Source organism: Argopecten irradians, chromosome 4, assembly GCF_041381155.1.
Source record: "Argopecten irradians isolate NY chromosome 4, Ai_NY, whole genome shotgun sequence".
NCBI classification, from domain to species: domain Eukaryota; kingdom Metazoa; phylum Mollusca; class Bivalvia; order Pectinida; family Pectinidae; genus Argopecten; species Argopecten irradians.
The window spans coordinates 50,589,339-50,607,039 of record NC_091137.1 but is presented as its reverse complement, the minus strand read 5'-3'; the positions used below and the strand labels follow the sequence as shown (position 1 = coordinate 50,607,039).

Below are 17,701 nucleotides of genomic sequence, written 5' to 3'. Positions count from 1 at the left end.
CTCTGTTCCCCTTCACCCAAGGATGTTTATGGCCAAATTTGGTCACAATCCATGCGGAACTCTATGACTAGTAGCGATTTAAATTAAATGTTGACGGACGGACGGACGGACGCCACGCCATGACATAAGCTCACCGGCCCTTTGGGCCAGGTGAGCTAACAACTACGAGTAGTGTGACCTGTTTCTACTATTCGTTTTTAGCCGATAGATATCCAGCCAGGATACGGTAACGTGTATTTACCAAAATATGCAAATCAGCAAAAAGACACTAATTAGTATTCCAAAGTCCTCGTTTGATAAAGAATCCATCGATATCAAATTCTTCTTATTGGGAACATCTTTAGGGTTAAATAATACTCATTTAACGTCTTATTGAGTTCAAATCTTCATAGTTGCTTCCAGAAAATAAAACTCAATGTCGCACTACACGTAGACATGTAAAAGCATTCGCAAGAAATGGCAATGTTTATTTCCCACCAGATTATCTTCAAGCCATTACCATCAAGATCAAGTTCGTTTCATACACGTTCAATCTATGAAACCCATCGAAATTCTTGTCCGTCAAGATGTATTATTAGTACCTAAGGTCAATTTCACATGTATGAAATAGTCACATATTTTGACACCGACCACAACGCATACATTTTCCAACAGCAGTTTTGGACGTCAAGCAGTGATCACAACATAGAATGATGTCATTTGATTATTGATGACGTTGACAATGATGATGTGACACTGGGTAATAAGTAATTTGGTCAAAGTTGACTGTGTCAGCCAATCAGAATGCGTATAGAGTTTATACCATGTGTGGTATAAACAAATTGTTAATCAACAGCTGCAATGTTTATTTAAGATCCTGAGAGTTGAATAATACCACCTATTGTGGTAGAATGTAAAATATTCTATATGTATTATAGTGTGTCACTGTTGAAGTTACAACTGAGACACCTTAAGTAACACTTGGTAGATCCCCTGGTTATTACAACTGATACAACTGAAGGAACACTTGGTAGATCCCCTGGTTATTACAACTGAGTCAGCTGAAGGAACACTTGGTAGATCCCTGGTTATTACAACTGAGACAACTGAAGGAACACTTGGTAGGTCCCCTGGTTATTACAAATGAGTCAGCTGAAGGAACACTTGGTAGATCCCCTGGTTATTACAACTGAGACAACTGAAGGAACACTTGGTAGATCTCCTGGTTATTACAACTGAGACAACTGAAGGAACACTTGGTAGATCCCCGGTTATTACAACTGAGACAACTGAAGGAACACTTGGTAGATCCCCGGTTATTACAACTGATACAACTGAAGGAACACTTGGTAGATCCCCTGGTTATTACAACTGAGTCAGCTGAAGGAACACTTGGTAGATCCCTGGTTATTACAACTGAGACAACTGAAGGAACACTTGGTAGGTCCCCTGGTTATTACAAATGAGTCAGCTGAAGGAACACTTGGTAGATCCCCTGGTTATTACAACTGAGACAACTGAAGGAACACTTGGTAGATCTCCTGGTTATTACAACTGAGACAACTGAAGGAACACTTGGTAGATCCCCGGTTATTACAACTGAGTCAGCTGAAGGAACACTTGGTAGATCCCCTGGTTATTACAACTGAGACAACTGAAGGAACACTTGGTAGATCCCCTGATTATTACAACTGAGACAACTGAAGGAACACTTGGTAGATCCCCGGTTATTACAACTGATACAACTGAAGGAACACTTGGTAGATCCCCGGTTATTACAACTGAGTCAGCTGAAGGAACACTTGGTAGATCCCTGGTTATTACAACTGAGACAACTGAAGGAACACTTGGTAGATCCCTGGTTATTACAACTGAGTCAGCTGAAGGAACACTTGGTAGATCCCTGGTTATTACAACTGAGACAACTGAAGGAACACTTGGTAGATCCCCGGTTATTACAAATGAGACAACTGAAGGAACACTTTGTAGATCCCCTGATTATTACAACTGAGACAACTGAAGGAACACTTGGTAGATCCCCTGGTTATTACAACTGAGACAACTGAAGGAACACTTGGTAGATCCCCTGATTATTACAACTGAGACAACTGAAGGAACACTTGGTAGATCCCCTGGTTATTACAACTGAGTCAGCTGAAGGAACACTTGGTAGATCCCCTGGTTATTACAACTGAGACAACTGAAGGAACACTTGGTAGATCTCCTGGTTATTACAACTGAGACAACTGAAGGAACACTTGGTAGATCCCCGGTTATTACAACTGAGTCAGCTGAAGGAACACTTGGTAGATCCCCTGGTTATTACAACTGAGACAACTGAAGGAACACTTGGTAGATCCCCTGATTATTACAACTGAGACAACTGAAGGAACACTTGGTAGATCCCCTGGTTATTACAACTGAGACAACTGAAGGAACACTTGGTAGATCCCCTGGTTATTACAAATGAGACAACTGAAGGAACACTTGGTAGATCCCCTGGTTATTACAACTGAGACAACTGAAGGAACACTTGGTAGATCCCCTGGTTATTACAACTGAGACAACTGAAGGAACACTTGGTAGATCCCCTGGTTATTACAACTGAGACAACTGAAGGAACACTTGGTAGATCCCCTGGTTATTACAACTGAGTCAGCTGAAGGAACACTTGGTAGATCCCCTGATTATTACAAATGAGACAACTGAAGGAACACTTGGTAGATCCCCTGATTATTACAACTGAGACACCTTAAGTAACACTTGGTAGATCCCCTGGTTATTACAACTGAGTCAGCTGAAGGAACACTTGGTAGATCCCCTGGTTATTACAACTGAGACAACTGAAGGAACACTTGGTAGATCCCCGGTTATTACAACTGAGACAACTGAAGGAACACTTGGTAGATCCCCTGGTTATTACAACTGAGACAACTGAAGGAACACTTGGTAGATCCCCTGGTTATTACAACTGAGACAACTGAAGGAACACTTGGTAGATCCCTGGTTATTACAACTGAGTCAGCTGAAGGAACACTTGGTAGATCCCTGGTTATTACAACTGAGACAACTGAAGGAACACTTGGTAGATCCCCGGTTATTACAACTGAGACAACTGAAGGAACACTTGGTAGATCCCCTGATTATTACAACTGAGACAACTGAAGGAACACTTGGTAGATCCCTGGTTATTACAACTGAGACAACTGAAGGAACACTTGGTAGATCCCCTGGTTATTACAACTGAGACAACTGAAGGAACACTTGGTAGATCCCCTGGTTATTACAACTGAGACAACTGAAGGAACACTTGGAGATCCAGGTTATTACAACTGAGTCAGCTGAAGGAACACTTGGTAGATCCCCTGGTTATTACAACTGAGACAACTGAAGGAACACTTGGTAGATCCCCTGATTATTACAACTGAGACAACTGAAGGAACACTTGGTAGATCCCCGGTTATTACAACTGAGTCAGCTGAAGGAACACTTGGTAGATCCCCTGGTTATTACAACTGAGACAACTGAAGTAACACTTGGTAGATCCCCTGATTATTACAACTGAGACAACTGAAGGAACACTTGGTAGATCTCCTGGTTATTACAAATGAGACAACTGAAGGAACACTTGGTAGATCCCCTGGTTATTACAACTGAGACACCTTAATTAACACTTGGTAGATCCCTGGTTATTACAACTGAGACACCTTTAGTAACACTTGGTAGATCCCCTGGTTATTACAACTGAGTCAGCTGAAGGAACACTTGGTAGATCCCCTGGTTATTACAACTGAGTCAACTGAAGGAACACTTGGTAGGTCCCCTGGTTATTACAACTGAGTCAACTGAAGGAACACTTGGTAGATCCCCGGTTATTACAAATGAGACAGCTTAAGTAACACTTGGTAGATCCCCTGGTTATTACAACTGAGTCAGCTGAAGGAACACTTGGTAGATCCCCTGATTATTACAACTGAGACACCTTAAGTAACACTTGGTAGATCCCCTGGTTATTACAACTGAGACACCTGAAGTAACACTTGGTAGATCCCCTGGTTATTACAACTGAGACAACTGAAGGAACACTTGGTAGATCCCCTGATTATTACAACTGAGACACCTGAAGTAACACTTGGTAGATCCCCTGGTTATTACAACTGAGTCAGCTGAAGGAACACTTGGTAGATCCCCTGGTTATTACAACTGAGACAACTGAAGGAACACTTGGTAGATCCCCTGATTATTACAACTGAGACACCTGAAGGAACACTTGGTAGATCCCCTGGTTATTACAACTGAGTCAGCTGAAGGAACACTTGGTAGATCTCCTGGTTATAACAACTGAGTCAGCTGAAGGAACACTTGGTAGATCCCCTGATTATTACAACTGAGACAACTGAAGGAACACTTGGTAGATCCCTGGTTATTACAACTGAGACAGCTGAAGGAACACTTGGTAGATCCCCTGGTTATTACAACTGAGACAACTGAAGGAACACTTGGTAGATCTCCTGGTTATTACAACTGAGACAACTGAAGGAACACTTGGTAGATCCCTGGTTATTACAACTGATACAACTGAAGGAACACTTGGTAGATCCCCTGGTTATTACAACTGAGACACCTGAAGTAACACTTGGTTGATCCCCTGATTATTACATACAACTGAGACAACTGAAGGAACACTTGGTAGATCCCTAATTATTACAACTGAGACAACTGAAGGAACACTTGGTAGATCCCCGGTTATTACAACTGATACAACTGAAGGAACACTTGGTAGATCCCCGGTTATTACAACTGAGACAACTGAAGGAACACTTGGTAGATCCCCTGATTATTACAACTGAGACAACTGAAGGAACACTTGGTAGATCCCCTGGTTATTACAACTGAGTCAGCTGAAGGAACACTTGGTAGATCCCCTGCTTATTACAACTGAGTCAGCTGAAGGAACACTTGGTAGATCCCCTGGTTATTACAACTGATTCAGCTGAAGTAACACTTGGTAGATCCCCTGGTTATTACAACTGAGTCAGCTGAAGGAACACTTGGTAGGTCCCCTGGTTATTACAACTGAGTCAGCTGAAGGAACACTTGGTAGGTCCCCTGGTTATTACAACTGAGTCAGCTGAAGGAACACTTGGTAGATCCCCTGGTTATTACAACTGAGTCAGCTGAAGGAACACTTGGTAGATCCCCACTTATTACAACTGAGACAACTGAAGGCATGTGGGGTACCGAAGTCTAATGAGATTGGCGGAAAAACCAAGAAAAAAAAATATATATATATATATATTCACATATAAAAATAATTAAAGTATAGAGTGTTGTTGTAGTGGAGGTAAAATGTCTTTCTAAATAACAAGTTACCTCCCATCTCTCCAACGCGTACTTGTCCAGGAATGGAATGTCTTTAGCGTGCTTGTCTGGCACCAGGGCTCCACCGCCAATCCAAGCTCTTTCCCTGTTTATATTAGAGGTGTATATTTTAAGGAATTTATCAAAACTAAAGTTATTATTGAATATTACATTGTTGTAGGGTTTTTGTGCTTGTCACATATAGTGAGTTTGGTTGTAATGATTTCCAGCTGTTAGTTACATTTTTGAGATGAACAAATTTACCTTGATTGAGAATATTCACATACTTTCTAGACAACATCTGAAATCTAAATAAAATATAACTATTTTATAACTGTTTCTTTGCTCCGACTATACCTCAAGCTGTAACAATAGATGCCATCACAGTCATGTTTTAAAAATTACAGATCAATACCCACCCTCCCACAGGACTAAATTATCACTTGATAGATCAATACCTACCCTCCCAGCAGAGCTAGCCTCATGTTCTGTCTGAAGGTGGGACTAAGTATCCAACCGGGAAGGCCTCCAACCATGCCTTGTTCCTGCCAGACCCGCAGTTCTGACAACACCCGTGCAGATGTCTTGTGTTCACTGAAACAAAATATCATTCTATTGGTATTCAGATATTCATACATTTAACCATTAAATTTTTCATTAGCTGCCAGCTATATCAACTAGGACTTACTCTAGGTGTTTGTTGGTGACCCACATAGACTTACTCTTGATGTTTGTTGGTGACCCACATAAACTTACTATTGGTGTTTGGTGGTGACCCACATAAACTTACTCTACGTGTTTGTTGGTGACCCACATAAACTTACTCTTGGTGTTTGTTGGTGACCCACATAGACTTACTCTTGGTGTTTGTTGGTGACCCACATAAACTTACTCTTGGTGTTTGTTGGTGACCCACATAGACTAGACTTACTCTTGGTGTTTGTTGGTGACCCACATAGACTTACTCTTGGTGTTTGTTGGTGACCCACATAAACTTACTCTTGGTGTTTGTTGGTGACCCACATAAACTTACTCTTGGTGTTTGTTGGTGACCCACATAAACTTACTCTTGGTGTTTGTTGGTGACCCACATAAACTTACTCTTGGTGTTTGTTGGTGACCCACATAAACTTACTCTATGTGTTTGTTGGTGACTAACATAGACTTACTATTGGTGTTTGTTGGTGACCCACATAACCTTACTCTTGGTGTTTGTTGGTGACCCACATAAACTTACTCTGGGTGTTTGTTGGTGACCCACATAGACTTACTATTGGTGTTTGTTGGTGACCCACATAGACTTACTATTAGTGTTTGTTGGTGACCCACATAACTTACTTACTCTTGGTGTTTGTTGGTGACCCACATAGACTTACTCTTGGTGTTTGTTGGTGACCCACATAGACTTACTATTGGTGTTTGTTGGTGACCCACAAAGACTTACTCTTGGTGTTTGTTGGTGACCCACATAAACTTACTCTTGGTGTTTGTTGGTGACCCACATAGACTTACTCTTGGTGTTTGTTGGTGACCCACATAAACTTACTATTGGTGTTTGTTGGTGACCCACATAAACTTACTCTTGGTGTTTGTTGGTGACCCACATAAACTTACTCTTAGTGTGTTTGTTGGTGACCCACATAAACTTACTCTTGGTGTTTGTTGGTGACCCACATAGACTTACTCTTGGTGTTTGTTGGTGACCCACATAGACTTACTCTTGGTGTTTGTTGGTGACCCACATAGACTTACTATTGGTGTTTGTTGGTGACCCACATAGACTTACTCTTGGTGTTTGTTGGTGACCCACATAAACTTACTCTTGGTGTTTGTTGGTGACCCACATAAACTTACTCTTGGTGTTTGTTGGTGACCCACATAGACTTACTCTTGGTGTTTGTTGGTGACCCACATAAACTTACTCTTGGTGTTTGTTGGTGACCCACATAAACTTACTCTTGGTGTTTGTTGGTGACCCACATAAACTTACTCTATGTGTTTGTTGGTGACCCACATAAACTTACTCTTGGTGTTTGTTGGTGACCCACATAAACTTACTCTTGGTGTTTGTTGGTGACCCACATAAACTTACTCTGGGTGACCCACATAAACTTACTCTATGTGTTTGTTGGTGACCCACATAGACTTACTCTATGTGTTTGTTGGTGACCCACATAGACTTACTCTTGGTGTTTGTTTGTGACCCACATAAACTTACTCTTGGTGTTTGTTGGTGACCCACATAAACTTACTCTTGGTGTTTGTTGGTGACCCACATAGACTTACTCTTGTGTTTGTTGGTGACCCACATAAACTTACTCTATGTGTTTGTTGGTGACTAACATAGACTTACTATTGGTGTTTGTTGGTGACCCACATAAACTTACTCTTGGTGTTTGTTGGTGACCCGCATAAACTTACTCTATGTGTTTGTTGGTGACCCACATAAACTTACTCTTGGTGTTTGTTGGTGACCCACATAAACTTACTCTTGGTGTTTGTTGGTGACCCACATATACTTACTCTTGGTGTTTGTTGGTGACCCACATAAACTTACTCTTGGTGTTTGTTGGTGACCCACATAAACTTACTCTTGGTGTTTGTTGGTGACCCACATAAACTTACTCTTGGTGTTTGTTGGTGACCCACATAAACTTACTATTGGTGTTTGTTGGTGACCCACATAGACTTTCTCTATGTGTTTGTTGGTGACCCACATAGACTTACTCTATGTGTTTGTTGGTGACCCACATAAACTTACTCTTGGTGTTTGTTGGTGACCCACATAGACTTTCTCTATGTGTTTGTTGGTGACCCACATAGACTTACTCTATGTGTTTGTTGGTGACCCACATAAACTTACTCTTGGTGTTTGTTGGTGACCCACATAAACTTACTCTTGGTGTTTGTTGGTGACCCACATAAACTTACTCTTGGTGTTTGTTGGTGACCCACATAAACTTACTCTTGGTGTTTGTTGGTGACCCACATAGCTATGACTGTTTGAGACACTGCTTGCTCTACAAACAACATCCTCATCACATAGTGCTTGGATAGCTCCGGCAACTCCCTACAATAAATACATGTATTGCAATAAACCAAGTTTTAAGTTGAATGATAGTGTTTATTGGTTGAATCTTCCTTAATACTTCATAGGTCATTACATGAATACCACTGCAGTGTTCAATAAATTTTGTGCTTAAAACTAGTTAGCATCATTTCAAAAACAAACACTACTTATAATTGAAATGATTTACTCATGTTTTTAATGTAATAGGCATCTGCTGAAAGTCATAAAACTAAATGCAATCGTAATGGCTGCCATTTTGGAATGGGGTAATTCTAATAGAGGAGCTGGATTTGTATAATTTCCAGGAATTAATTCACTGAAAAAAAAATACTTTTGCAAGGGGATTATTTCTCTTGATTATTGGTGTTAATTTTAGAACACAAGGAAACTCCTTGTTGAATTGTTGTTTCTGTAAATTCCGTTGAACAAATAACCCTCCACATATGGTTTGTTGTAAGGACGGTTTTTAAAGCCAAATTTCAGAAAAGCTTACATTTTGGGACATATTGGACAAACTAGGAACATGGGTCTTAGGTCCCCTTTATTACAACTGAGTCTAAAGTTCCCCTTGAAGGACACTTGGTAGACCAATGGTTCTTATTGACAACTGATACACTGAACCTGAAAACACTTGGTGGATCCCCGGCCATTAAAACTGACTTAAATGAAGGTTTTTGGTTGTTTGATTTAAACCCCATAGACAATTTTCATTACAACTGGAGACAACTGAAGGAAAAAAACTTGGTAGATCCCCAGCTAACATTAAGAAAATTTGCCCAACTGAAGGAACACTCAGATCCCTGGTTATGGTGATGACTCATATATAAAATAACACGATTGTAGATCCCCTGATTTTCAACTGAGAAATTGAAGGAAATCCATGGTGACCCAGTAGGATTTTTAAACTAGACATGAAGAAAATTTCCCCTTTGGATTGATTTGGACCCACACTGAGACAACTAGGGGTCGGACCAGGCTATTTATATTGATTGTCCTTCCCCAATGATGTTATTAAACTGAGATCAATCCTGAAGGAACACTTGTTGGTAGTTGTTGGTGACCTTACCTGAAAACTGACCTTTTACTCTTGGTGTTTGTTGGTTGACCCACATTACAACTTACTCACATTGGTGTTTGTTTTTGGTGACCCACATAAACTTACTGAAGGAACACTATCGGTGTTTGATTGAACCTTGGTGAACGATGTTTACCCAATATGGAGAAATTACTCTTGGTGTTTGTTGGTTGACCAGAGTCACATATAAAAATTGTCCTTCCCCAATGGTTTTTACCAACTGATGGATCCAACTGTTTGTAGGTTTTAAACTAACTGAAGAAAATTGGTGTTGATCCCCTTTTATTGGGCCCCCCACAGGGGAAGGACCACTTAATAAAACTGAATGTCCTTGTTAATGTGTTTGACCCCAAATTGGATGACCCACATAAAACTTACTCTTGGGTTTGTTGGTGACCCACATTGTAAACTTACTCTTGGTGTAGGATAGGTGTTGGATCCCCTGGTTTTGTCGGACCACATTTATATAATACTTGATTTGTCCTTCCCCAATGATGTTTTCATGTGGATTGAGTTAGGGTGCTTAAATTTGGTGATTTTTCCCATAAGTCCCCTCTACCCTAGGGGTCGGACCAGGCTGGTTTTATTAAAATAATGATTGTCCTTGTTGGTGACCCAATAACTTGAAATCCTCCAAGGATGTTTGTTGGATTTTAAAGCAAAGTTAAGAAAATTTGTACTCTTGGTTTGTTAGGTTATTGGACCCACATATAAACTTATTGTCTCTGATATTTTTTGTTGGGTTGGTGACCCACATAAACTTGGGCCCCATCCTCTTAGCAAACTTCGGACCAGGCTCATTTATATAACAATTGAATGTCCTTCCCCAATGATGTTTCACACATAAATTTACTTAGGATTTTACAAAAGCTTACAAAATTAAAGAAAATTTGCCCTTTTGACCCCATGATTATATAACTGATTGACAACTGAAGTGGGGTAACACTTGTAGATCCCAAATGATGTTTCACACCAAATATGGTTGAAATCCATAGGATGAAGGAGGAGTGATTTTAAAGCTTAAACGCTTAATAAATTTCCCCTTTTTGTATGTACCAGGCTCATTTATATGACAATGATTTTACATCAAATATGGATGAAACACTCAAGGATGAATGAGGAGTTGGTTTTAAAGCTTAAATTGACCCACACTTGGTAGTCCCAGGAATTTATATAAAACTGATTGTTCTTCCCCAACGATGTGGTATGAAATCCATCCAAGGATGAAGGATACAAAGTAGGACTTAAAGCTAAAGTTAAGTGTCCCCTTTTGTGTGATCGGACCAGGCTCATTTATAGAAAATATGATTGTCCTTCCCCAATAGATTTTACACCAAATATGGATGAAATCCATTGTTTGGTGGTGCCAAAATTAAGAAAAATTTGCCCTTTTGGGGCCCCATCCCTCAGCCCCTAGGGGTCGGACAACGACTTACTCTAGTGTTTGTTGGTGACCCACATAGACTTACTCTTGATGTTTGTTGGTGACCCACATAAACTTACTATTGGTGTTTGTTGGTGACCCACATAAACTTACTCTACGTGTTTGTTGGTGACCCACATAAACTTACTCTTGGTGTTTGTTGGTGACCCACATAGACTTACTCTTGGTGTTTGTTGGTGACCCACATAAACTTACTCTTGGTGTTTGTTGGTGACCCACATAAACTTACTCTTGTGTTTGTTGGTGACCCACATCTTACTCTATGTGTTTGTTGGTGACCCACATAAACTTACTCTTGATGTTGATGTTTGTTGGTGACCCACATAAACTTACCATTGGTGTTTGTTGGTGACCCACATAAACTTACTCTTGGTGTTTGTTGGTGACCAACATAAACTTACTATTGGTGTTTGATGGTGACCCACATAAACTTACTCTTGGTGTTTGTTGGTGACCCACATAAACTTACTCTTGGTGTTTGTTGGTGACTAACATAGACTTACTATTGGTGTTTGTTGGTGACCCACATAGACTTACTCTAGGTGTTTGTTGGTGACCCACATAAACTTACTCTGGGTGTTTATTGGTGACCCACTTAGACTTACTCTTGGTATTTGTTGGTGACCCACATAGACTTACTATTGGTGTTTGTTGGTGACCCACATAGACTTACTCTTGGTGTTTGTTGGTGACCCACATAAACTTACTCTTGGTGTTTGTTGGTGACCCACATAGACTTACTATTGGTGTTTGTTGGTGACCCACAAAGACTTACTCTTGGTGTGTGTTGTTGTGAACTACATAAACTTACTCTTGGTGTTTGTTGGTGACCCACATAAACTTACTCTCGGTGTTTGTTGGTGACCCACATAAACTTACTCTTGGTGTTTGTTGGTGACCCACATAGACTTACTCTATGTGTTTGTTGGTGACCCACATAAACTTACTCTTGGTGTTTGTTGGTGACCCACATAGACTTACTATTGGTGTTTGTTGGTGACCCACAAAGACTTACTCTTGGTGTTTGTTGGTGAACTACATAAACTTACTCTTGGTGTTTGTTGGTGACCCACATAAACTTACTCTCGGTGTTTGTTGGTGACCCACATAAACTTACTCTTGGTGTTTGTTGGTGACCCACATAAACTTACTCTTGGTGTTTGTTGGTGACCCACATAAAACTTACTCTTGGTGTTTGTTGGTGACCCACATAAACTTACTCTTGGTGTTTGTTGGTGACCCGCATAAACTTACTCTATGTGTTTGTTGGTGACCCACATAAACTTACTCTTGGTGTTTGTTGGTGACCCACATAAACTTACTATTGGTGTTTGTTGGTGACCCACATAAACTTACTATTGGTGTTTGTTGGTGACCCATATAAACTTACTCTATGTGTTTGTTGGAGACCCACATAGACTTACTCTATGTGTTTGTTGGTGACCCACAAAGACTTACTCTTGGTGTTTGTTTGTGACCCACATAAACTTACTCTGGGTGTTTGTTGGTGACCCACATAAACATACTATTGGTGTTTGTTGGTGACTAACATAGACTTACTCTATGTGTTTGTTGGTGACCCACATAAACATACTATTGGTGTTTGTTGGTGACTAACATAGACTTACTATTGGTGTTTGTTGGTGACCCACATAAACTTACTCTTGGTGTTTGTTGGTGACCCGCATAAACTTACTCTATGTGTTTGTTGGTGACCCACATAAACTTACTCTTGATGTTTGTTGGTGACCCACATAAACTTACTCTTGGTGTTTGTTGGTGACCCACATATACTTACTCTTGGTGTTTGTTGGTGACCCACATAAACTTACTCTTGGTGTTTGTTGGTGACCCACATAAACTTACTCTTGGTGTTTGTTGGTGACCCACATAAACTTACTCTTGGTGTTTGTTGGTGACCCACATAAACTTACTATTGGTGTTTGTTGGTGACCCACATAGACTTTCTCTATGTGTTTGTTGGTGACCCACATAGACTTACTCTATGTGTTTGTTGGTGACCCACATAAACTTACTCTTGGTGTTTGTTGGTGACCCACATGGACTTTCTCTATGTGTTTGTTGGTGACCCACATAGACTTACTCTATGTGTTTGTTGGTGACCCACATAAACTTACTCTTGGTGTTTGTTGGTGACCCACATAAACTTACTCTTGGTGTTTGTTGGTGACCCACATAAACTTACTCTTGGTGTTTGTTGGTGACCCACATAAACTTACTCTTGGTGTTTGTTGGTGACCCACATAGCTATGACTGTTTGAGACACTGCTTGCTCTACAAACAACATCCTCATCACATAGTGCTTGGATAGCTCCGGCAACTCCCTACAATAAATACATGTATTGCAATAAACCAAGTTTTAAGTTGTAATGATAGTGTTTATTGGTTGAATCTTCCTTAATACTTCATAGGTCATTACATGAATACCACTGCAGTGTTCAATAAATTTTGTGCTTAAAACTAGTTAGCATCATTTCAAAAACAAACACTACTTATAATTGAAATGATTTACTCATGTTTTTAATGTAATAGGTATCTGCTGAAAGTCATAAAACTAAATGCAATCGTGATGGCTGCCATTTTGGAATGGGGTAATTCTAATAGAGGAGCTGGATTTGTATAATTTCAGGAATTAATTCACTGAAAAAAAAATACTTTTGCAAGGGGATTATTTCTCTTGATTATTGGTGTTAATTTTAGAAACAAATTTTTTTATTTTTTCTTGCATAAATCAAACAAAAATGAGTCCAGTATGAATTCCAAAAAAAAGAAAAAGTGAAAAAAAATATTAAAAAGTAAACAAAATGTATATTTTAAAAAAAGTGATAAATAACATTGAAATAAAAGTATATAATAGATAAATTGGCATTTTTCATCTTCTAAATGTAATGTAAGCCTTAATTAACATTTAAAAAAAATGCAAAATGAGCCACCAAGGCCTATGGTGATAATCAAAGTTAAAACATAATTTGTTAACAAAATATGTTCTTGTAACTATTTTGCATATTATTGATATTTATATATCTCTGATGCGCCTCGAAAAATGCTGCATGCAATGCTTCTGAGTCAAAAATCTATCTCATTTTGGTCACCAAAGGTTTACATGTCTGGAAATGCTTGACCAGGATAAAGAATAAAACTTATTATGAAAAATCTGTTATAGCAATTTCCATTGGATTTTGTTACTTAAAATGAATTAAACCCTTACAAGCATTACAATCAATCTTATGGTCCTTTCATTTAACAATACATGTATCATGTATGTGATAATAAAACAGGCTATGAAAAAATGACTGCAAGGGGCCATAGATTGTCTATGGAAAATCCAGTCACTTTCAGACATTGCCACTGTATATATTAGAGAGTGCAGCTCTAACATGCCACTCTTAAGTTATGATAACCATTTCTCGCACCTCGGACAGGGAAATCTCACATGATACCCGGTGCTAGATTTTTCTATCTCGTCCAATCTGTCTGGTACCTTTACGTGATTTTTGGCGGAATTTTACGCCATTCATGTAACAGTCCGCACATGTGACGTCATACTATCGAATCGGTGACGTCACATAGTACACGCTTCAGATAATCAACATTATTAGAAATATGTGTATTCAGTCATTTACCATGCATTGTTTGGTTGTTGTTTTTAATTATGAAAACACTATGTACCGATTGATCATCGTTTTTTCTTTGATAAAACCGAACTATAGTTTTACGCGGAATGACTGAAATCGAAGCGCAGATGAAATGGTTAATCGGCTTTGAACCAGGAGGCCCAAGACGGGATAATTTAACACTCTGAACTCGTATAAATGGGTTTTGTTATATCTTAGAGGCGCGAGAAAAAAATCTATTACCTTTAAGTGATCGAGATCAGGTTATCTCAGTCTCGGGCTAAGATTTTGTAACATCCCAACCTCGGCTAACGCCTCGGTGGGGATTATGTTACAAAATCTTAGTCCTCGACTGAGATAACCCGATCTCGATCACTTACAGGTAACAGATTTTATTAGTCTCGTTAACATAAATTAACTTAATGTAAATCATCTATATATATAGTGTGTCCCTGTGATACAACAAAATATGAAAAAACAAATATTGAGACAAATCTGTTTTCCCCGAGCACTTTCGTAGCTTATCGCTTTTCTTCAGGGGATGTTGTGTATTATGAAGTTGATAAGGTTACCTTAATTATTTGGGTTTTTTTTCCATACATATAACATACATGTTATGATGTATATAATTTTATAGGTAGAGATGAAAAACTGTTTCCGTAAACTAGAAATGGAAATCACAACAAAATCCAGAGTTGCACAAGACCGTATCCAATATCACACTCTGACACAGGAGATTACAAAATACATGTATTCACAATTTAAGAATTGTTACATGAACGAATAACAGAACTGAGAAACCAGCAGCTAAATTCAAAACACAATTTATACAATATTATACAGAGATGGTTTACAATATCTAAAGTAATTGGTGATGGTACAAGAGTAATACGATGATTTAAAGTGTTACTTATCTGTATGCGAATGTCCTGGTATAATCCTTGATCCTTCCAGGTTTCAAATTAACAATAATCACAAATCCACGAGGAAAATGAATGTCCACAAATGATTTGAAAGTTCCAGGCAATATGAATAAATCCACACAAAGTGTTATAATAATCCACAGATAAAGTCACAATAGCTCTCCCAATAGAATCTAATATGGCACTGTACAATTCTTGATTATATGTCTCATTACAGGTCTCATTACAGTTCTGATTAGCTTTGGACAGTTGGAGCATATATAGCTAAACCCTAGTTCAAAAATATTGGAGAACCTTCTACTTCTAGAAATATCTAACTAAAAACAGTAAACAAATAAACACACAGAACTTTCTGGAAATAGATCATTCTAGATCTCTACTTATAATCTACATGTTTACAAACATATTTGTTTATACATGATAATATTCTAGAAAGTTCTACAACCTAGATTAATGATATGACCTTTATAGAATGTATTGATAATAAAGCTATAGGAGTTATCTCCCTTATCTCATAACTACATGTATTTAGTGTCATACATAACAGAATTCATAATGAAAGCATTCATGAAAGATAAACCTCCATAAGAGATTGCTAACGAAATCTACATTTACATTGCTTTACATCTTAACTTCGAAGCCATTAATGTGCCAATAAGTGCTATTAAAATAAAGCCAATATTCTGCTTCCCCCTGACTATGTCATTCTTGTGAGGTAAGATTTACCGAAATTCACCTGTTTTGTTGATAATTTTGGTATGTGTCATCTTTCTACACACAAAAAAATATAAAAATCGCATTTTGTATTTTGTGTCATTCAAATTCACAATATTTATTGGTCCATCACGTTAATCAGGTTGGGCACTTGTCTATTTATCGTTATCATAATGTTGTTTTTCGTCAGTTTCGTTTAGCTATAAATAGCTATTATAGCGATATATATCGATATACTAGCGATAAATAAACAAGTGCCCAACCTGATACTGGCTGGCGACATATTATCGTGAAGAATATATTATCGTGATTTTGATTGACGTGGCATACCGAATGCGATTTTTAAACGATTTTGTGTTTAGAAAGATGACACTTACCAAAATTACCAACAATATTTGTCAAATTTAGAAGAAAATTTAATTTTTAACATAAAATACCAAATTTCAGTAAATCTTACCTCACAAGTACAACATTAGTCAGGGGGGTGCATGATATCGGCTTTATTCTTAGATAATAGTTCCGATTTATATATCGTCTGCTTCCTCTGATGATGGACAACAGCGTTCAAAAAACGAAAGGTGTAAGGGAGGTAATTCAATTTTAGAAAAGAACGCTGATCGGGGTCACTCAAGCGCTTTTGACCAGACGACAAAATACAAGGTAGTAAACAATGCCGATTTTATTTGTTATTTTATTGTTTACAGAATTAATCACCACCAGAAATCATTCAAATATCTTTAAAATTTATTCAGAATGCTAATCATCTATACAAACATGAGAGAAATTTTTGTCATTTTACCAGAAATAGATCGGTAAATGGCGACCTCTTCATTTCCCGTGTCAGCGTAATCTAACGATTGGACATGTCATAAACAATACACGATTTCTCTCTTTTGCAACGCAGTTTTTACATCAATTATTTTTTTTTAAAATAGTTCAAATGTTTATCTTTATGTTGATACTAAATTTAATTTATTCCATCACACGTAACTATTTTTAATATTTTTTTGAAAAAAATCACGATAATATGTTCAGTAAAATGACACGAAAACCTATTTGACCGACTTTTTCCAAAGGGCTGTGTTTATTGTAAAATATTATATAAATTCACTTAAAGCTTATTCATTTGAAGTGTTGTGAACTAAAGATTACTTACAACTCTAAAAATCTAAATTTAAATACAATGTTTAGAAAAAAAAAAGAGAAAAATCGGCATTTTTTCACGATAATATGTCGCCAGCCAGTAATGGTAATGGGTCGCTAGCCAGTACTACATGGTTTGATGAAAACATGCTGCATTATTCTAGTCAGCTTACCGAAAAACTGCAAGGCATGTTGCCGGATGATAATATAAACTATCTAAAATTTCCGACGGTAGAGTCTTGAGATAGGTATGTAAATCTTTACAGTCCAATGTTTTAGCTGCAGCAGACAGCCCTGCCATGCCGGCTTCAAGTAATCTTCATCCGAACTATGTTACCTCCACGACAGAAGAGTTCT

At 38.3% G+C, this 17,701-nt stretch overlaps 1 protein-coding gene across 2 annotated transcripts in view; it reads right to left on the bottom strand.

The window, feature by feature from the left end:
• LOC138321961 (general transcription factor IIH subunit 4-like) overlaps nucleotides 1-17,701 on the bottom strand; it is a 49,115-nt gene extending 31,414 nt beyond the window's left edge. Inside the window, exons 1-4 of one of the 2 annotated variants that reach the window (XM_069266010.1) lie at nucleotides 17,518-17,701; nucleotides 13,170-13,274; nucleotides 5,803-5,934; nucleotides 5,353-5,446 (exon numbers count right to left, since the gene is read on the bottom strand). In XM_069266010.1, coding sequence (XP_069122111.1) covers nucleotides 5,353-5,446; nucleotides 5,803-5,934; nucleotides 13,170-13,274; nucleotides 17,518-17,645 — 459 coding nt within the window. In that variant the 5' untranslated portion in view covers nucleotides 17,646-17,701. Of the gene's footprint in view, nucleotides 1-5,352; nucleotides 5,447-5,802; nucleotides 5,935-8,305; nucleotides 8,696-13,169; nucleotides 13,275-17,517 lie in introns of those variants that run through there. The other variant, XM_069266011.1, reaches the window with a different exon arrangement.